Source organism: Sturnira hondurensis, unplaced genomic scaffold (genome assembly GCF_014824575.4).
Source record: "Sturnira hondurensis isolate 20B ecotype Veracruz unplaced genomic scaffold, ASM1482457v3 Scaffold0002840, whole genome shotgun sequence".
Lineage (NCBI taxonomy): Eukaryota > Metazoa > Chordata > Mammalia > Chiroptera > Phyllostomidae > Sturnira > Sturnira hondurensis.
Window position 1 is genome coordinate 13837948 of NW_028075471.1, and position 22845 is coordinate 13860792.

General features: G+C 36.8%; 1 protein-coding gene across 1 annotated transcript in view; it reads right to left on the reverse strand.

The window, feature by feature from the left end:
- Positions 1-22845, reverse strand: part of SUCLG2 (succinate-CoA ligase GDP-forming subunit beta) — a 267662-nt gene that overhangs the window by 84924 nt on the left and 159893 nt on the right. Inside the window, exon 9 of the mRNA XM_037040913.1 lies at positions 22266-22408. Coding sequence (XP_036896808.1) covers positions 22266-22408 — 143 coding nt within the window. The remainder of the gene's footprint in view (positions 1-22265; positions 22409-22845) is intronic.

Genomic DNA, 22845 nt, shown 5'->3' on the forward strand with positions numbered 1-22845 from the left:
ATCTCTTTACTGGGTTGCTTTACAATGAAATACCTCTGACGATGATAATTTGTTTATATCTAACTCTCACTACTGCAGTAGATTTATTTAGTTTAATTACAGAGACACTCTGAATACATCTGTTAATGCCTCAGCATCTATTTGTTAATCAGTTTTTATTTAACATTTGGGATTATTTAGTGAAATGCTTTGTTTAGGGAACAATGGAAGACAACCAGTACCACTGTAAGGAGACACAGCAAAAAATAAAATTCTTCCATGGTGAGGTGTAGGGTTAAAAAATACATTTAAGACAGTCCCATTTATTCCAGGGGAGAAAGACACCACATCTCCAATTTCACTCATAAGTATACACCACAAAAAGAATCAAAGATGATCATAATATGGTGGCAGCAAAAACAGGAAGCCAGCTAATAGGAAAATGACAAAAATATAAGGATGTACTTACATAATGGAACATGATATGACCACTAAAAATCTTGTTGCAGAAAGAATTTAATGATGTGGTAAAATGAGTTCAGTATATTAAGTGGAAAAAAACAGTATGATCCTAATTTTAATTTAAAATGTATATGTACTTATACAAAAAGAAAAAAGAAGACACTAGAAGCAGACAGGACACATTTGATAATATTTAAGGTATTTTGGATGATTTTATTTCATTCTGTGTGCTATTCCATATTCCAAATCTATCATAATAACCATGTATTAGATTATGGAACTGAATCATTCAGGAAATGAAATAAATCCCCCAGATACTTAATTCTGAAATTAAAAATAAAGAACTGGGAATGTAGAAATTAATTTCTAATTCACAAAAGAGTGTTAAAGAATATTTTTCAACACTGTTAAAATGCCACATGTAGCAAGCTATGAGGAAATCATTAAGATTGTTGACTACAGAGTGCAAATTGTGTAAGAATAGGCACCTCACAATGTATTTTGGGGTGAATTTTGAGTGTTGACCCAACTTAATTTTAAAAAGAAATTTTGCTTGGGAAGGACCTATGGCTGTTTTCTGTAGACAATTTCTGAGCATCAGCACTAGCAGTCTGGATTCCTCAAGGCTTGCCAAGACAGCAATAAAGCTGTGATGATGTTTAATTAAAACCATCTGCTTTAAGTAAATGAAACAAGAGTTTATACTGACAAGCACCTCTTGACTTATCAGGTTTGCCCTGTTCTCTAAAAGGGGCTCTGCTGGTGGCCTTAGTGATAAAAAAAAGAAAAAGAAAGAAAGTCAGTATCGTCTTCTTGAGGCCATTTAAGAATACACTATCCATAGAAACCATCACAAATTCAGGAAAGAATTCACCTACTAAAATTTTCTAGAATTTCACTAGAGGTAAGAATGTTGCTCAGTTGAAATGTCTCAAAATAACACCCCAAAAGGAAGCGTATTTGCTATGTTCTTGCATGGATTTCCATGGACATACCAAGTAGATGACAGAGATGAGACAAGACTTATTTCACTTGGTGACTATAAAAGGTTTGGCCCTCGTTCAGAAGAATGTGCCAAATTTTCCTATTTTTGCTCAAATTTGTCTTCCTTTATATCATTTTCTTTAATATTTAGAAAGTCTCACCCAACTCTAAAATACGATTGCATAGTAACTTTTAAAAGTTTTTTTTAAAAGAAGCATCACTTAAAATCAGATCTAAACATACTTGACTGGCTTAATGTAGACTTCCTTTACTTTATTTTTTATTTTCCCATACAAGCATCCAGGTCATTCACAGTTCTCACAGGCTAATACTTGGTCATTCTCCACTCCAGAATTTGTCCCTCATGAAATCTCCACTCCAGGCTCAGGAAGAAGAGACACCGGGGTATGGATTGCAACCTCAGCTCTTCTGAGCTCCTGACACAGTGGTTCCCACAGCCAGACATAACCTGACTCAGAATTGCTTACTCACCATAACAACAAGACATGAACATCTAGCTCCAAATACCATCTCCTTTCTTAGTATAAAGGAATGAGAGGAGAAAAGGAGAAAATATCCTATGGAACGATGAAGAAATAATGGATTCTTAACAGTCATGACTCTTGCATTAGTGCTACATAATAAGTAAAGGGCATATGTAACCAACAAAATGTCATAAGCATATTACTCTGAGCTCCCAAGTCATGGCTGGCATCTCCAGATATAGCATGTACATTTAGTTCAAATAAAGGTGACATAAACCCTAGTGAACTTAACACATTGACAGTTCACCAATGAAAATATTTTCATTTGTAAGAAAACAAAATGTTTCTTGCTATTGCAACAATGATGACAGCAACTTTCCTTGAGGTTCTCCTCCACATAACAAAAGCTATTCAGCTTAGAAGTCTTGATTAAAAGTGAATTCAGAAAATGCACCCCTAAAAGAGAAGTTCAAAGGACCATCCCCAGGGGCTGAAGGAAGTGAACCATTCAGAGAAGTTTCTGGAACTTGCCAGCTCACTGCAATTTGTCCTGTTGTATGTCTTCAATGAAAGTCAGGCCTTGCTGTCTCAAACCTTTATATTAAATGACTTGCTGAGCATAAGGCATCCAAGTTCCATCACCAACTGTGATGAACTTGACACATGCATTTCTTTTATCTACTCTCCATAACTGATTTTTGTTTTTTTTGAAAGGCCACAGAATTATGAACCTGAAATAACTTCTAGGATAACTTCACTGGAGCATGAGAGAGAAAAACTCTCTTAGAACCACAGGACCTGAACACATATTCTCATTCTCTTTGTCTCTCTCTCTGTGTCAGTGCAAAGCTCATTCAGCCTATCTACTAAATAAAATGTAAGTAAGATTCAATTATGTGTACCTAACTTTATAATTTTAACCTTTAATGTTTTATATGTTGATTCTGAGAAAACAAGAGCCAGGTCCATAATCACATAAGAGAGGAATCAAGTTTGCCTCATAATATCCTCCTAGCAGTGTAGCCATAAAGTTAAAGACTATTCATTGAGTCTCATAGCTCAGAGAGCATGAGTCAGGATTTCCAGAAACTGTACCAATGAAAACTAAGAGAGAGAAAACTGAAACTCATGGACATTTTCTCAGAGGAATCTCAATGTTTCCATACCCAGGAAAGCTAGGGAGAGTTGGTTTCAGCTCTGGATTCTGGTCTTGTGAAGCCAAAAGCGTTTTCTTGTGATTTACTTTAAGAGGTCTCTGAAACCAAAGAACTACTTGTAATGTTTCCTGAACAACTTTCACAATTCCTGTCTCCAAATGAAGACCCTCCCTATATCTACTTGAACTTCAGGGCCATATTCCCAGGGTATCCGTTACCTTCTGTGTTCTTCATTCTCCAACTGGCTGCACTGTGGAACCACCCGGAGAGTTTAGAGAACCCGGAAGCCTGAAAACATCCATCTCCCAGTACTGTGAACTTGTCTGGGGTGTACCTAGGGCTGTGGGTGTCAAAGGTCTCCCCAGTAGCTTCTAATGTGCAGCCAAGTATGAGAATCCAAGTCCTTATAAACCCTCCCTGTGGCTATTTTTTGTTTTGCTTTCTGAAGGCAGAGTCATCATCTTTTTATCCACAGTGTCTTCCCTTCTTCACAGCATTCCTCACAATCACAACCTGAAATTAGAAAACTAGTGAGACATTTACTTGAAGTTTGTCTGGCCCACAACTCCATAAGCTCCATACAAACAGGAGAGTGTCTGTGTGTCCACTACACACCCATTACTAACAGGGTGGCAGAAATGTGGTACACAATGAATAATTATTTTATTGAATAAAAGAAATTAAATGTACCAAATGAAAGAATAAAATAAGTAACAACAGCAGCTAATACTCATATAGTCATTATTTATGTGCCATAAAGTCTTTATAAAAGACTTTATAAATATAACTTTAGAAATCATGTTTCCATTCTTGCTCAATACAAAGCTATAGCAGCCAACAGTGTCATATATTTCATACCAGATCCAATCTGATAACATATTTATTATAAGATATTCTAGATTTTTATATTTTATCACAGAATCTCTTTACTGGGTTGCCTTACAATGAAATACCTTTGATGATAATAATTTGTTTATATCTAACTCTCACTACTGCAGTAGATTTATTTAGTTTAATTACAGAGACACTCTGAATACATCTGTTAATGCCTCAGCATCTATTTGTTAATCAGTTTTTATTTAACATTTGGGATTATTTAGTGAAATGCTTTGTTTAGGGAACAATGGAAGACGACCAAGTACCACTGTAAGGAGAAACAGCAAAAGCTGAGAGCAGAGCTGAGCTCTGTCTATCACTGATATATAAGCTCTTAACTACCTATAATGATCTTCTGGTTCAAGAGTTGCATATTAAAAAGAAATAGCTGTCTAATATGACAAGAATACACTGGCAACAAATTCCTGGCCCTTCATTCTCACTGTTCTCTTCATACATTCATTGGCACAGTCTTCAGCCTCATCTCATACAGCAAAGTCACATCATACACACCTTTAATTTACATGAATCCAACTAGGCAGGCATGGAGACACTACAAGCAAGTGAGCAAGAAAGAGAATTAATAACTAATTCCCTGAAGGGAGCGAGAGGGAATGAGATCCCCCTGCTCATCCTGAACGCTCACTTGATCAGCATCACACCACATGCTGGGACCCTGGTGCTTAAAGATACTAAGGTGGGTGGGTAATTGATGAGATTTTCAAAGCTAATTTTACATACATATATTTTTGTATGTAAAATTACAAACTGTCTTTAGATTAAAGCCTCCCCCTCATGTGGGCAGTGGCTGTGGTGAGCTTCAGCCACCCAGGAACTACACAGAGAAATGTTGGCCAGCTCACATCTGTTTCTGTTGGGCTCACCCTGTTCTGGAGATGTGAACACTCAGTCACATGCTATAACCTCAGAGGTGAAGAAGCACCATGAGGTCTCAGATGGATGGTAAACACATGAATTAAAAGAAAAACATGCAAGTTCAATTCCCGAATGGTAGTTAACCTAAAGATCATTTATTTAACAGTAAGAAAAAGTTATATGCTGATTCTCTGACCACAGTGTAATCTATTAAAGGAGTTTGACAAAGGGGCATCAAAATAGAGAAACATTAAATTGTATTTTTTAAAAGCAGTAATTTTTCATTCCCTATGTATACTAAAGAAATTCAATAAAGACCTATGTCACATATCATTATGAATCAATTTTCTGGCTAAACATAAAAGTTGATTCAACATTTCCATCTTGAAACACTCTATTATCATGACATTTGTCAAATATTGAAAGCTCTGACCACCTGCTTTTTCCAAAACAGCACAAGGTATCCAGATAACAAATGCAGGTTATACTTAGAAACAAGAATAGACAGGAGACTGAATTTCAGCAAAACACTTACAAATCAAGAGAGGGAAGAAAAGTACCAGGAGAGATTAAATGCACCAAGAACAGTAACAAGGGGGAAATCTCTTGTGAAAAGAAGCAGCTGATGGTGATTTAATCGGGACAAAAATGAATTAGATTTACTTCAGTGATTGAGCTCAAGATAAGGTAATTTCATAAAGTTATAGAAAGTCACTTGAAAATTACACAATTGTTGTTGTACTCTACCTTTAGAGGGAAGGGAAATAAACAAGGTTCCTCACAGAGAGGTGATTCTCAGAAAAACACACTGACAAACCCAGTTGATGAATTTTACCTATTAACTAGGAGATTACCCTTAATTCTCATTTGGACTGAAAAGTCACTTCAGAACCTCTGACTTTCAGGGAGAGACTCTGATATAGAAATTCAGAAATAAAATTCTTAAAATATATGGAGGTATAGAGTGTATGATAAAAAAATAAAAATAAATTAACAAATTTGAGTCTGGGGCCACAAGGCAACAGAAGAGAATGCTGGGGCAAATTCTCAGTTTGGTAAGAAGAGTACACACATAGTACATTAACCATGACTTGTTGGGTTGTCAGTGATAGAACATAAATTCCATCTGAAGGGAAAAAATGTATGGGTTCAAATCAAATTTGATGGCATCCCCAAGATGACAGGGAATGGGAAAACTATCCTCAAAGAAGGATGCTGAAATAGCTCACAGGAGAAGAAGCCACAGAAAGGACTATAGCACGATTTTCAAATTTGTGCAAATGTGAGACTCACCCAAAGGGCTTGTTAAAACATAAGCTGCTGGGCTTTACCCCAAAGTTTCTGATTTGGTAGATTTGAGGGGTGCAAGAATTTGCATTTCAAGAAGGTTCCAGGCGATGCCACTCCTGCTGATCCAAGCACTTTGAGAACCACTGAGCTCCAGAAACCAAGGCTATAAGAACGAAGCCCTATGACTAAAGGCATCTCCATCACACACTGCTTTAATCCTGGATCTGACCAGGGCTTTCCCCAGGTGGCAGGGATCAGTCTCCTGGGCAAAACTGTTTTAGTTTATGATCCCAGCAGCAGATGATCTTTTTCATGAGCTTCAGGAAGAATACAGGGGAAGACACTGACTGGACTAAGTGCCCTATGCCAGGAGTGCCCCTGAAAGCCACCTGCTGTGTCAGGGATGACCCTGAGTGTAAGGATGCTCTGTGAACAAGAGGGGAACAAGAGGATCCTAGTGAGAAGGTACTGCCAAGATCACAGGGAATGGGTAAAGTATCCTTCAAGAAAATACAAAATGAGTCACTTGAAGACAAGCAACTATGAGACAATATGATTATCGTTAAAGTTCACTGTGGTATCAAGAGTCACCGTGTACAATGAAATTCACTTATTATACTGGCTTTTTAATGTATATCATCTCACATAATCTTTGAAGGAACAACTTTGAAAAATTCCCTGATATTTTTGAAAATTACAGTAATATAAAGTGCTAGAAAATTGATCTTATATGTCAAGACAATTTGCAATAAAAGCTGATAGATGCTTACTCTGTTTCTGTACTTAGTACATACCTAAAACAAAGGACCAACAGACTGGCACTTCACCACAAATGGCATGGGTCTGATACTACTTTCTGAGCACTGCTACTCTAGATAGACTACGGTGGGTCAGGAAGCCTCTGTCACAAGGAATCAAGTCATTAAGAAAATACTTGAGCAGTGTCATGACAAGCCTCAGGAGTGACGACCAGCCAAGGTGGAGGCATAGGTAGATACACTGTGCCTCCTTCTGCAACCAAAAGAAGGACAACAAATTTAAAAACAAAAAAACAACCAGAACTGACAAAAAACCCAAATTGTATGAAAGTCTGACAGCCAAGGAGTTAAAGAAGAAACATTCATCCAGACTGGTAGGAGAGGAGGGGCAGAGATGGGCAACCAAGCTGGAGAGGACTCGTGGCAAGGTGGAAGCATGCGGACGAATGAGTTGGCATCAGGTGGGGCAGGCTGTCTCACATTTGTTAGCTGATAAACCAGGAGGAACTACTGGGGAGAGAGACAGATTGTGCAACCCAAGATTTCAGTGCAGGGAAATAAAGCCTCAAGACCTCTGACAGGAAAAACCTGTGAGGTTTGCGGCAGTGGGGGAAACTCCCAGCCTCACAGGACAGTTCATTGGAGAGAACCACAGGGTCCTAGAATATACACAAGACCACCCACCCAGAAATCAGCACCGGAAGGGCCCAATTTGCTTGTGGGGAGCAGAGGAAGTTCCTGAAAGCTGGTCTAGAGTCCAGCAAGTAGCATTATTGCCTTTTGGATGCCTCTCCCACATACAATGCCACAATGCAGTGACATGGATTGTCCCCTCTTCATCGCCCCCCCCCCCCCAGTACCTAAGGCTCCACCCCAGGCTACATAACAGGCATGGCGAAATAAAAAATGGCCCAAATGAGAGAACAGATCAAAGCTCCAGAAAAAAATAACTAAGCAATAAAGAGGTAGCCAACCTATCAGATGCACAGTTCAAAACACTGGTAATTAGGATGTTCACACAAATGGTTGAGTATAGTTCCAAAAAAAGAGGAAAAAGTGAAGGCTAAAAAAAGGAAAATAAGGAAAAATGTACAGGGAAGCAACAGTGAAGGGAAGGAAATTGGGACTCATATTAATCAACAGTGTGGAGCAAAAGAAGAAATAAACATTCAATTGGAACAGAATGAAGAAACAAGAATTCAAAAAAATGATGAGAGGCTCAGGAACCACCAGGAAAGCTTTTAATATTCCAACATCTGAATTATAGGGGTGCCAGATGGAGAAGAGGAAGAGAAAGAAATTGAAAAGTTACTTGAAAAAATAATGAAGGAGAACTTCTCCAATCTGGCAAAGGAAAGAGACTTCCAGGAAGTCCGGAGAGTTCCAAACAAGTCAGACCCAAGGAAGCACACAAGGCACGTCATAATTACATTACCCAAGATTAAAGATAAGGAAAGAATCTTAAAAGAAGCAAGAGAAAAGAAGACAGTTAATTCCAAAGGAGTTCCCATAAGACTATCAGCTGATTTCTCAAAATAAACCTTACATGCAAGAAGGGGCTAGAAAGCCCTGGCTGGCGTAGCTCAGTGGATTGAGCATGGGCCTGCAAAACACACGATAGCGGTTCGATTCCCAGTCAGGGCACATGCCTCAGTTGCAGGCCAGTTCCCAGCAGGGGACTTCATGAGAGGCAACCATATATCGATACTTCTCTCCTTCTTTCCTTCCCTTCCCCTCCCCTCTAAAGATAAATAAATAAAATCTTTAAAAAAAAGAAGGGGCTAGAAAGAAGTATTCAAAATCATAAAAGGCAAGGACCTACATCCAACATTACTCTATCCAGCAAAGCTTTCCTTTAGAATGGAAGGGCGATAAAGTGCTTCTCAGATGAGATCAAATTCAAGGAGTTCATCATCACCAAGCCCTTATTATATGAAATGTTAAGAGGACTTATCTAAGAAAAAGAAGATAATCAAAAATATGAACAGTAAAATGACAATAAACTCAAAACTATTAAGAACTGAACCTAAAAATAAGAAAAAAGAACAAACTAAGCAAAAACTAGAACAGGAACAGAATCACAGAAATGGAGATTACATGGAAGGTTATCAGTGGGGATGGGGAGTGGGGAGAATGGGAGAAGAGGTACAGGGAGTAACAGGCATAAATGGTAGATACAAAATAGACAGGGGGAGGTTAAGCACAGTATGGAAAATGTAGAATCCAAAGAATTTATATGTATGACCCATGAACATGAACTAAGGTGGGGGATTGATGGTGGGAGGGGAAGTACAGGGCAGAGATGAATAAAGGGGAGAAAGAATAGGACAACTGTAATAGCATAATCAATAAAATATATCTTAAAATAATAACATGATAAAATAAAACACAAGTAAAAAAATAAAAGCTTTTGCACAGCAAAAGAAACCATCAACAAAATGAAAAGACAACCCACTGAATGGGAGAACATATTTGCCAATGATACATTTGAAAAGGGAGTAATATCTAAAATCAATAAAGAATTATTCTAGTCAACACCAAACAACAAAAACAGAAACAATTCAATTAAAAATGGGCAAAGCACCTGAATATACAGGTCCACTTCTGAAAAGAGGACACACAGACAGATGGCCAACAAATGGAAAAGTTGGTCATCATTGCTAACCATCAGTGAAGTACAAATTAAAACCACAATGAGATATCACCTCATGCCTGTCAGAATGGCTCCCATCCATAAATCAACAAACAAGTGCTGGCGAGGATGTGGAGGAAATGGGACCCTACTGTAATGTTGGTGGGAATGTGGATTGGTGTAGCCACTGTGGAAAACAGTATGGAGTTTCCTAAAAAAAATGAAAAATTCATCTGCTGTGTGACCCACTGATTCCACTTCTGGGAATATATCTGAAAAAAAAATTGAAATACTAATTTGAAAGGATATGCCCACCACTATGATCCCTGCAGCATTATTTACAACAGCCAAGATTTGGAGGCAGCCCAAGTGCCATCAGTAGAAGAATGTTTTCAAAAGTTGTGGTATATTTGCACAGCGGAATACTATTTGGACATTAAAAAAAAAGGAAATCATACCTTTTGCAACAGCATGGATAAACCTAAACTCTCCATAAAATAGCATGGAGAGTTTAATGCTAAGTGAAATAAGCCAGTCAGAGAAAGACGAGTACCATATGATTTCACTTATATGTGAAATCTAATGAACAAAATAAACAGAATAGAAAGAGATTCATAGATACAGAGAACAGACTGACAGCTGCCAGAAGGGAAGGGGTTTGGGGGTTGGGTGACAAAGGTGAAGGGATTAAGAAAAAAAACCTCATAGACTCAGAGAACAGTATGGTGATGACCAGAGGAAAAGTGGGGTAGGGAGGTAGAAGAGGGTACAGGGGGGTAAAGGTGAAGGAAAGAGACTTGACTTCGGTTGGTGAACTCACAATATAATATAATACAAATTATGTATTACAGAATTGTATACTTGAAAACTATGTAATTTTGTGAACCAATGTTACCCCAAGAAATTCAATACAATTTTTTTAAGTTGCTTTGTATTTTGAGAAATTGGTGTCAGTGTTCAATAGGCAGTGCTTTTAAGGTTGTACTTGGATATGAAAATAGAATCACATAATTTATTATTTCAGGAAAAATTATCTTTTCATGTTTCTTTGCTTTTGCATTTTTTTTTACTTTTTCTTCTATCATCTCCTCATTTGAATATCAAACACCTCTTGTTTGAAATTTGGTCATCGCTGTCAGAATTTGGACAAACTACTTGGTAGTTCAGCTTTATGGAGAAGAAACTCCAAACATAAAATACAACTACTAGTCACAGGTTCTAAAACACAGGAAAATATCAAACTAAATACAGAATGAGTGGGGCATTTCACCTCCCACCTGACACCCAAATGCCAACATTATTGAATCACAATGACACAATAAAGATTCAAAGTCACTTATATCTCCTTCTCATAGAAATGTACTATTTGGGATTAACGAGCAAGTGAAATCTAGAAAGTCAAGGGTTAAAGCTCCAAATAGATTTTCTGTTTATTGCTTATGACCCTTAAGTCTCTGGGAATTAAAGCAAACACCTAAATGTTGCTCAAAAATATTCTACTACAGTTCTAATTGAGAAAAAGGGATGTGTCCAGAATGCTTACAGATAATGATTAATAGGAGCATTCACAGATAAGTGGGAAGAAAAATAATTAACTCGGATTTGTGCCAACTGCCTCTTGGGAATGCTAACTAATATGTGTGTTCAAAGTGCTCCATATTATAAGACCTCAATGGTTGTAATAGAGCATCCTCAGGAGTCAATTGTGAATATGTAGATAAAATATCCACCAACATTCAGAAAGGAAATCTAATAGCAAGCAAGTTGCCACTGAAATTACTAAATTTGCAGTATAAGCTTTTCAGGTGGACAAAACTCCCTTTTTCAGGTCCATAATACAGCAAGCAAGATTGCTTCATTCTGGTAAAGAAGCAGTGAGTAACGACAAAGGAAGGAGGGCAGCTCCAAACAGGAGTAGCTGTTGGACAGATTCCCTCTTTGGTGGCATGCAAATCACTGTCCACAAACCTCAACTCCAAATCATGAGATGGCTATGATATTTCTTTCACCAAGGTAAAGTCATCAGCTAAACTTCAGGAGCAAACCTATCAAAAATAACAAACCTCTGGTCTTCTTAGCAACCCTCCCCCGATCTGATTTTATTTTTCAACATAGCAAATATCATCACCCAATACATTATATGTTTGTTTCATATTATGTATTTAGCCACTCTGCAGCTTAACTATCTATGGTCTTCCCCCAAAAATGGCAGTTCAAAGACAGCAAGACTACTCCCCTCCCTGCTTTATCCTCAGTGCCTAGAGGAATGCCTGGGATCTAGACGCCTGTTATATTCTCATTTGGCTGTTTCTCAATGGCTTTCTGTCCAGCTCAGTCATTCTGTAATCTGGAGAACTAGTCCTGATCTCGTTGAAAGGGCTGCACCTCAATAATCTGGGGAACCCACCAACAAAGCCATTCTTGCTATGGGATGAGCCTCACCCACCTCTTGTTTGACACACCGACTTGTACCTACGGCTGAGATCCTTCCTTCCTTGCCTGCCTGGTACTCCAGTCTCCTTAGAACCAAGCCTACAGGAAGCTCTGTACTCCCTACATATGATTTAAGAATGGGCTCTTTATGTTTGTATTCTTGCTGTGTTCTATACTAATCTGTGGCTTTCAGATAGCTCCCCTCTGCACTCTCATGATTCTCCCTGTGTAACACTACTATTACCTGCAGCTACTGTTTCTGGCTGCTGGATAGCACCTCACACCACCTCTGCAAAGAGGTCCTTTCCTCCATTGCTTCCTTGACCCTGGCAGGACAAGTCTAGTTCCAGTCTCTGCATGGTCCCTACCAGGCTGCCCTATCCCATAAAAATCTTTGCAAACACATGGCATTCACAGCTGGCCTGGGAAACAAATTGTTTCAGAAGGACAACTGTTTGAGTTACTGTACTTTTCTTCCTAGTTGAGAACATTCATCTGGATTTTAATGTACATATAAAAAGGTACACTGTCAATATGAATTTGTTCTAAAAAGACATTTTTTAAAAGCTTGCTGTTTCCTAAACCATTAGAGTGGCTAGAAATCATGAAATATATAATACTAGTTGCACAAAACAAAATCATGAACAAAAAAACAAACAAACAAAAAAACCCCTCAAGGAAAGCCTATACATTTAGGTATTTTTACAGAATGTGGAGCAAATAGAATGTTTACTAAAAAGGTAAAAATAAATGGGAGGGGGAAAAAGGAATTTCAAGGTAATGTTACAGAATGTAAAAAGAGAAATAAATGAATAAAGGAGAGACTTAAGTGGTGAGGATTCTAAATTGTAAATATTACACATAAAGGTAAATGGGGAAAAATTATCACCAAAGAGGCCTCTGTTGAGGGTTATAAAGATTCAAATGACACCATTTGTAGAAGTTTCCCTGAAATATTGGAGAATATATAGAGAAACCAATGGTTCTTATGAAGTCTTTCGTTAAAACAATTCAGTTGAAGAATCCTGGCAAGAAAGAGCATGGAAAAATAAAGGTTACTTTATTCTCCTACCTCCAGTAATTCTGAATCTTTTTTTAAAAATTTAATTCTTGTTCAAGTACAGTTTTCTGTCTTATATTCCCAGGCCTTCCCCACCCAGTGCCCCCCACCTTAGTTATTGTCCATGTGTCCTTTATACTTGTTCATGTGATTCTGAATCTTGACTCCTTCTCTATCACTGAACTGATTGTATCAGAAAGGTACTGAGCAGTCAGGAAGGGACATTGGGTCATCTCTGGGATTCTTAGGTACTTCAAAATCCAGGCAATTAACAATGACTTTATCAGATATTAACAAACAACTCACCATTAACCCTGATATAAATAAAACAAACTCAGATTAGCAGTCCATTGAGTTAGTAACTGCATAAAATCTGTTTTATACCACAAAGCTTTTCATACTCATTCCTACTGCATTTGTTTAACTCTATGGTATTCTGCTTTAGCAAGCCTGACCTACAAAGTTCACTCACTTTTTAAGGCAGATTTTAAACACTGAGTTTCTTTAAATAACCTTCTAAGTAACAAAATGCCTTTAAAACACCCCATTTTCGATACTGCTAATGAAATTGGTGCCCAGGGAAACCAGCTTACAACATCAAAAGATGTCTATCATGTAACACTGAATTTAAAAACAAGGCCATCAAAGGGCATTCTAATTACACCCTTATAAACAGGGTATGCTTGCTAATCCTGGGAGAAAATTTATCAAAATTATAAATAGTGGTTGTGTAATGGGAAGAAAGGTACAATTTCTTTTTAAATTTCATATGTGTAGTAAGTACCGACAATAATCAATTTTTAAATACAAAGAAAACTTTCAAAAAGCATAAAGTGAAAAAATTTAAATGTGCAATGAAATCATTCTTAACTGGAAAGTGCAAAGCTAAATTAAAATTTTGTCAAGGTTTCTTCACTTAATTCATAGGTATAAAGACAGTATGTCTAAAAACCTATTACTGATATATTCTGAAGCTTTTGTATTCAAAATAACATATAAATGCAAATTATAAAAATATTTTTTACTTCATCTTTAGGCTAAGGGTACCTGTCTGTCCTTTCTTTATATAAAATGAACTGTCTCTATCTTATAATCTCTAAAGAGTGGTCCAACCTGGCTGGTGTAGCTCAGTGGATTGAGCGCGGGCCTGCGACTCAGACGATCGCGGTTCGATTCCCAGTCAGGGCACGTGCCTGGGTTGTAGTCCAGTTCCCTGCAGGCCAACTCCCAGCAGGGGACGCACAAAAGGCAACCATACATTGATGTTTCTCTCCCTCTCTCCTTCCCCTCTAAAGATAAATAAATAAATAAAATATTTAAAAAAAAAAGAGTGGTCCACACTGATCTAAACCATTATTCAGGTAATTCTCATTATCTGGAGTTATGTTCTATAAAGCTGTCACAAGAATGAATTAGTGCCCTGGCTGATGTAGCTCAGTGGATTGAGCACGAGCCTGCAAACCACACGATCGCGGTTCAATTCCCAGTCAGGGCACATGCCAGAGTTGCAGGCCAGCTCCCATCAAGGGACTCACGAGAGACAACCATACATTGATATTTCTCTCCTCTCCTTCCCTTCCCCTCTAAAGATAAATGAATAAAATCTTAAAAAAAAAAGAATGAATTAGTGAATATTGAACCATTGTGCCTAGGAGAAATAGAGGGTTAGGTTCCTGGGAGCCTCTGGTCACAAGGTTTTTTATGAACTGATCAATACATAACTGTTCAATGTGTTTTTCTATTCAAAGTTATTGTATTTAATATACATTGTTGGTTCATTAACAATGAACTTATGGCAAATAATACTGTAAGTCATGCCTGAACAAAACTTTGGTATTTTCTCTATAAGGCACATATGCATAAGGCCATTTTTAAAAGCAAAGTCAGACACGAGAAAGGACACAAATGTGGCTCCAAGCAGATGGCAGCATTGACGCTCATTTGCAGTATGAGAGCTGAAACAAGAAGGAAGAAGCTGCCCCCTCTGGTCTCTCCTGGGAACAGAATGTCAAGAAGTACAATTTTCATTGCCCTGAGCACTTCCACAAATGGCTGAGGAAGCAATGTGGGTATTGATTTGGGGTTACAAATAAACTTTAGAACACAAGCAGATCTGCAATTATGGAATCAGCAAATAATGAAGATCAACTGTATTTGAAATACTAGTTGAAAACCTCACATTCGGTTACAGTGAAATTCCTTTAATACTTTGAAAAACAATCTTTAGAAATGATCTACAGATCTTATTAATAACGAGATGAACATGCCACTTCAAATCACAACATTCCTCTTACTTTAAATCTGTATGTAAAGTTATTCCTATAAAAAGGTTCACATTATTTTAAGTGGCAAACACTCTACATACCAAGTAACAGAGGACTGGTTAAATAAACTTGTATATCCATACAAGTGAATACTCTTCAGCCACTAAAGATGTACAGAACTACACAAGGACAGGCAAAAAGGTACATCAAATGTGAAAAGAGCAGTCTGTATACTAATGTCAATTATACTGATACTAGTGTTGCCAAAATACTATACTTATACTCTGCATTCACTTTAAAAGTGGATACACTATAATTTGACTTATTTTTATACTTGTCTATGTCTTAAGCTTCATTATTTAATAATTAGGAAAAACGCAATTTTGTTTAGTAAAACACCCCAAAACAAAGACAAAAAACTATTTAGCAAACCACTATGAATCACATCAATTTCCTCGATATGCCCACATGGACATGTGGCTCATTTAGAACAAGACAGTCATTCCTAATCGCCAGTTCTTTGGCCGTGGGTGGGGGGCAGTGCAGAGGGAAGGAAGAGGATCCGCAGTGTCTGCAATGTTCTTAGTCCACTGGGGCTCATCTCTGCAGCCTACAGTGAGCCAAATCAGAGACCGTCACAGTTCAAAGTTGTTCAACCACTTTCTTTCTCACTGTAGCTACATTAGGGGAAAAAAAACAAACAAACACTAACTCTTCTAATAATTTATACATGATCTCCAACATATAGGACATTATAATTCAAGTAGGGGTTTGCTTCTTTTTAACATTTTAAAAAGTCTTCTCCATACAGAATCCTTAATTGATTATTAAACATGTTGGGACTAATAACAAAATTTATTAAAATATCCCAAAATCTGTTAAATTCTTTAAATCACCATGAAACAAAATAAAGCATGGTAAAATTTGAATTTTGAGAAGCAGAGCACATGGTAAAAACCTTATGTTTTTCGTTTCTGACAGTATGCTATCAAGAAGCATGAAAACGGATTTACAGTGTTGCATTAGGTTTGCTTTGAAAATGTGGTAGCCATCAAACACGCTGATCATGCACAAGATGAACCAAAGGTCTTTGCCAGGGTCCAGCTTTGACTTGGAAATTTGGATCAGCTGCACAACAGGAAAAGCAATGCAAAAATCAATATTTATGAATTGAGGACAGTAGGAAAACCACTGCAACGGAAGGAAGAGAAATGAGGCAGGCAGGCAGGGTCCTGTCCTCGAGCTCCTGCACAGTGCTGCCCAGGCAAGTGCGCGTGATGGCCAATGACAGCTTACATATTCATGGGCTCAAGATCACTTTTATTCTTCCAGACTAGGCTATAAGGCAGACTATTACTATAAAGAATAGCTGCCTGAACTTTTAATCTTTTCAGCTCCATATGAAAGTAAAATTTATTTTCAAACAGGCCTGTATGAATAGGGATTCAGGGCAGTCATTTAAAAAATAATGCTCATGTTGTGTAAAGCATTGGGTATTATATTCTAAAATAAATCCCTCAAGAATTCTATTACCTACCCCCCCAAATAAACACTCCCTTGCAGATAAGGTGTTTTAGCAAATACATGTGGTAATAAAATGAGTTCTGTTTCACGGCTTTGAAATAAGCACATATTTAAAAGAAAAAGAGGACTTTATCTTTCTCATATTTAAATATACTCTAAAAGTATGATAATTAACAATATGTAAGTCATTAAGCACATGTTGTACCCAAAATATTTATTACAACATAAGGCAGCTGTATATACCTGATACTGAAAAGAAGACATGCAGTTTTACTTACTTGTCCTCAAATTCTAAGAACGTCTTGAAGCACATATCATAGGCTTGGCCTCTTCTCAAATTTATACCAAATGCCATTCTGTAGTTCTTTTAAGCATGAATTTAATCCTCTCTTCATTAAATTGTGTTTTCTCCCTTATCTGAACAGAAAATCACTACAAGCTACTGAATGTTTACAACATTTCATCAATTTAAAAACAACACATGTAGTCACACGTATCAGTGAACCTGCTTCAGACACTGTCCATTTCTGTAGAGGAGAATTTATTCCCTACTGTTACAATAATTCTAAATCTAAGCATTAGAAATGAAAATAGAATTGGACACTCAAAATACTACACAAATTAAAATTTTCATGTGCTTTGGAAAACATTTGCCAAGTACTTCCACATATATTATCTCAGCTGATCCATAAAACAATGCTTTGGGGTGTTATTTTCATATCTACTTTAGACATAAGGTGATGGAAGTTTAAAAATTATATCCAAATAGCTAATAAATATACGAAAATATATTCAGCCTCACTAGTCATGAGAAAAGGGCATTAAATCACAATGGGACACCACACAAACCTACCAGAATGACTAGAACTGAACAGACTGCCTATCAAATGCTGGTGAAGACTTAGTGAAACTCCTAACTCCTGCACGTGGCTAAGTGTAATTTGGTACATCTGGAGAACTGTTTGGTGGTCTCGATTCAAGCTAAATTCATGCATACCCTATGACCCAGAAATTTTAATGCCACGTATATATCCCACAAAAAATATGGACCAAAGGACATGATTACGTTCACAGTGACAATCATAAAGTCAAAACTGAGAATGACACAAATGCCTATCAACAGAAGAGGATAAGAAAGTTCTGGTAGAGACATATAACAGAATACTACATGTAAATAAGAATGAGTGAACTATTGGGACAGAAAATGTGAATGAATCTTACAAATAAAAGTTAAAGTGAAAGATGGCAAACACAAAAGAATATAAACATATTATGTGATTCTATTTATATTAAACTTAAAACCAGACAAGTTTAATCTATAATATTAGAAGTTAGGATAGTGGTTACTTTGGGGAAAAAGCTGGGTAGGAGAAGTATGGGAGTTATGGAGCTTCCAGAGGCTTCCGGAATGGAGGTTGTCTGAGACTATTCAGGCTTCTACATAACACTACCCAGACTAGGTGGCTTAAACAACAAAATTATTTCTCACAACTCTGCAGGCTGGAAAATTCAAGATCAAGGCACCAAACGATTCAGTGTTTGGTGAGAGCTCCCTTCCTGGTACACAGATGACCTACTTCTAGCTGTGTCCTCACATTAGGAAAGTGGCGAGAAAGCTCTCTGGGGTGTCTTTTATAAGGACATTAATCCCATTCATAGGAACTCTACCCTCACGATCTAACTACCTCCAAATGCCCCACCTCCTAATATCATCATATTGGGGGGGGGTTTCCAACATGTGAATTTTGGGGAAACACAAACATTCAGTCCATACATGGATCATATTCTATTTCTTGATCTAACTGGAGAATACAAAGGTGTGTCCATTTTGTGATAATTCATCAAGCTACAAACCAAAATGATCTGTATGCTGTTCGGTATGTAGGTTATACAGTGGTACCTCTGAACTTGCTATTAATTCTTTGCAGAACATATGATGAGTACAGAAAAAACTTTCAAGCCATGAATGATGAAGCATTTTCTCTCGCAGGGTGGCAGTATGACTCATACAAGTTCTAGCAAGTGCTACAAGTCCTGAGCTGTAAGCATCAAGTGCTGAAACTTTTTTTCCTCATCAAAATGCAACGAGTACAGGATTTGATGAGTTCTGAAGCTGAGTACTGAGGTATGACACTAGGTTAATCGCAGTTCATTAAGATTTTTAGATGATGCTACCATATAAAATTATCACTCCTCTAGATGGGAAATATGTGTGTTTATCTCAATTCATGTAATAAAACAACCCTCTGAGGTAATAAGTACTGTGATTATCTCGACTTTATAAATGAGGAAATCAAGGTACATAGAAGTTAAGCCATATGCCCAAAGTCTTACAACCAGGAAGTGGTAAAGACAGATTAGAACCCAGGCAACCTGGCACCAGAGCCCACAAAGAATCCCTTCCTTCTTAAACTGGCATTTGGTGCTTCTGTAGCACATTTCTCCTTGGACATTCAAAGGGCTTTGAAACGTGACTCTAAGTTGTATCTAAATCAGGAAGCACAGTCAAACCAAATGAGGTGGCTTCACTAATGCCAATCATACACCATTGCTCTGCAAAATTAGGCCTACAGAGGACAACAAATTTGCTTAAATTTGGCTGACAAAGTTGGGGTTTACTATTGAAATTCGCGTCAACCGTCTTTTCATTTTATTCATTTATGCAAAACGTTTCACATACTCCAGATGTTGTTGCAACTCATTTTCTACAGCTTTGGAATTCTAAGTTTAAAATTTGAAATAAAAGCCAAATAAGCATAATTTAAGAAAACAAAAAACCTAAGGATAACATTCCTTATTAGTTTTGCCTTTAAATGTGCTCAAATACTTTACAGATTACCACAAAACTCTACTTATACTTCCTATTTTATACTATTTTTACCATACAATTTTAAGAATGCTAGTGTTTAAAATTCTGTATGTTAAAAATGATGAAGTTAAGATAAGATCTCTTCTACCACCAGCAGAACAAACTCTATTACCTTGCTCTCATCTCAAGCCCAGCTGGAAAAGAAGAGAATTATAACATATATAATACACATCATGTGAATCTAATTTAGTAAGTAACCTATCTTGAAAAGACTTTAGTTATAAGCAGTTTGGCAGAGAAATTCCATTTCATATGTATTACAAACAAACAAGCAACTGTAATTATCAAACCACCTGTATTAAGTCCCAGTGAAAATCAGCATTTGAGCTAACAGTCAAGCAAAATAAATATAAGTTCCAGCCCTATGGCTGGCATTATCAGTGGAAATATGCCAATTCATAATATTTTTCTTGAATGATGACGTTTATTACTCGATCAATAGAATTAGCTCATACATATTGCAAACAAATAGTTGTTAGTATCAGTTGATTTAAGTTTAACAACAGTCTGTTGTAATTTTGAGTTTCAGTGCACTCAACCAGACTAATCCTTGTATCTAACAAGAAAATCAATACCTTTGAAATAATCAGGTTTTGGCTCTTGGGAACCTACTTCTGGGCAGAGAGAAGGGTCCACTTCAAATAATTATTGCCAGAACTACAACCAGTTTCCTTGCAAAAGCAAATCAATTCATCTGTACTATTTTTTAGCTTCTATTCTCTGAAATCTGTGAAACAATGCCAAAATTGAAAAGGCCCCTTACATTTCTATGCTTTTTAACTAGCTTTGAAATTTCAAGATTCGGAAAATGTAGTATGAGGTCTGCATTCATTTTCTTGATATAGCATAAGAAAAACAACTCCCACATACCTTTTTCCACCTAAGATGACAGCCAATCTCAAAAAAGTTTAAATACCGCAAGCATTTGAACATATTCCAGAAGGTAAAGTCAAAATTTTTGAAGAGATCATTTTTAAAAAGTGGCTTTACAAGTAATTTTTCATTTTCCTCCTATATTTTTTATAAAATTAAAATTCAGGATCAGCCACTAAGAAGATATATTTTTTAAAATGCAATGCTTGTCCTGGCAGATTTAATCCCTCGATGGTTCTTGATTATTTTTAACACCAAATTTCAGTAGACATTAAAAATTCAGTATTTTATTACAGTTGCCTGTCCTCTGGGTACTTTGTGGTTCAAGTAGTTTAAAGAGCTGTATGTTATGTTCGTGGAATTCACAGATTACAACTGGTTTGCAAATCACTGGGAGGAAAATGATTCTTTCCTTAGAAAGGAGTAAGAAGAGGAGGTAAGTGAATTAATAAATAATTAGGGAACCACTGATAATGTTCCTACTTAATGAAAACAAGGTGCTCATGTAAACAGAAAAATCAGCCCCAAACACTTTTCTCGTGGCTGCATGACTTTGGACTTCTGTGACTTCGCTATTCCTCAAAACCACTGGAGAATTAAAGATGAGCAGCTGATAATACCTCACCATTTATTCTGTGATTCAGAAGGAAAAGTCTTAGCAAAAACAAGTTTACCACTACCTAAGTCATAATGGAAAAAGACAAGCATACTACACTACCATTATATGACAAAATTTTATAAATGTGAACCCCAAAATGCTATTGCCATTATACTTATTAAGGGGAAGCTTTGATAGTAAATACAGATCACATTTCTTTTAAAAAAATCTGGGTATTCTTTTCATTCATGATATTCTTAGTGATTAGTTCAGATTTCCTGTGTCTTCATATACATCAAGAATGAACAGAATATATTAGATACTCTAACAGTAACAATGACTCTCAAATAAATTTCAAATGAAATGGTTGTGGCATATACACTACCTCACAGAATTCTCAAAAGCACTAGATGATGCATTCAAAAATTTAGTCTTTTCCACATAATAAATATCCAGTTTAACTTTGCCATCATAAACAAGTTAGTACCTACAATGGAAACAAGACATATCGGCATTTAGATTGATTAAATGTTTACTGAATATCTACTATGCACCCAGCACGGATATGATAGCTACATTTTACTTAAGAGAAGATGCAAATAAAGCAGCATAACTTGCTACTTAGATCACATATTACAAACTGTAACATATGTAACTGTCAAAGACCACAATTAAAAAGCATACAGAGGAAGTGAGATCATTATTTTTCAGAGATATATAACAATATAATCCTATAATTTTCTTCTGTGTCCAATCATATACTACCTTCAGCATCTTTATGGAAACACTCAAGACCTAGTTTAAGTTATGTAAGTGTAGGACTAATTGCTTCAGTGAAAATTTTCCAGATAATGTTTCATGCCAAACCATATTTCATTGTTCAGGGCACTTGTACCTTTTACTTCTTGCCACCTCCAAGAACTTGTAAAGCATACACTGAGAAATAAGATCCTGAGAGCACTTATAAACCTTTCACCCAAAATGAGTTAAATCATCAGGTATTCCAATAGAATGTAAGGCAAAATTTGCATCTGGGGGCTGCACAGTACACATGTTTACTTATTAATGCCTAGCAGTAGGAACAAGGTCCGTCTAGACGGTGAGAAATCAGAACATTATGGAACCTACCCACAAAGAGAGATTACCTTAGGATCAGCTGTAAGCAATTTGAAGGCTTCATATACTTGAACTTCCTTCACACCACCACCAAGGTCCAAGAAGTTAGCTGGCTTCCCACCATTCAGGAAAATGATATCACAAGTAGCCATGGCCAGCCCAGCACCATTCACTGTAAAAATGCAAACAGCATTCAAGACAGAATAAATTTAGCAACACCAAATGATGCATAAACTTTTTTCCTCTACTCTACTGTAAAAGAGAACCCTGTCATAAAGGGGCCAATTTCTGCCCTGTTTGGAATTCTATTCAACCAGATAAGTTTATAGACTTTTAGGATAAGGAATCAGAAAATGTGCTTACAAAGAATAACTAAAAAAGACCTAGGAATGGGGAGATAAATTTGAGAACTTAAATAAATCTGGGAAATGGAAAGAAGGGAAAAGTTTAAATGAGTTATCAATTTGGGCTAGTTAGTAATAATATTTTCTATTGTATTGAATGGTAATAAAGGCATGAGTTGTAGGTTCTGGAAAGTATGGGGTTCAAGAGAATCAGAAAAGAGAGAAAAAAGCTGTGAAAAGTAACTAGGGCCTGTGAGTTAGATTC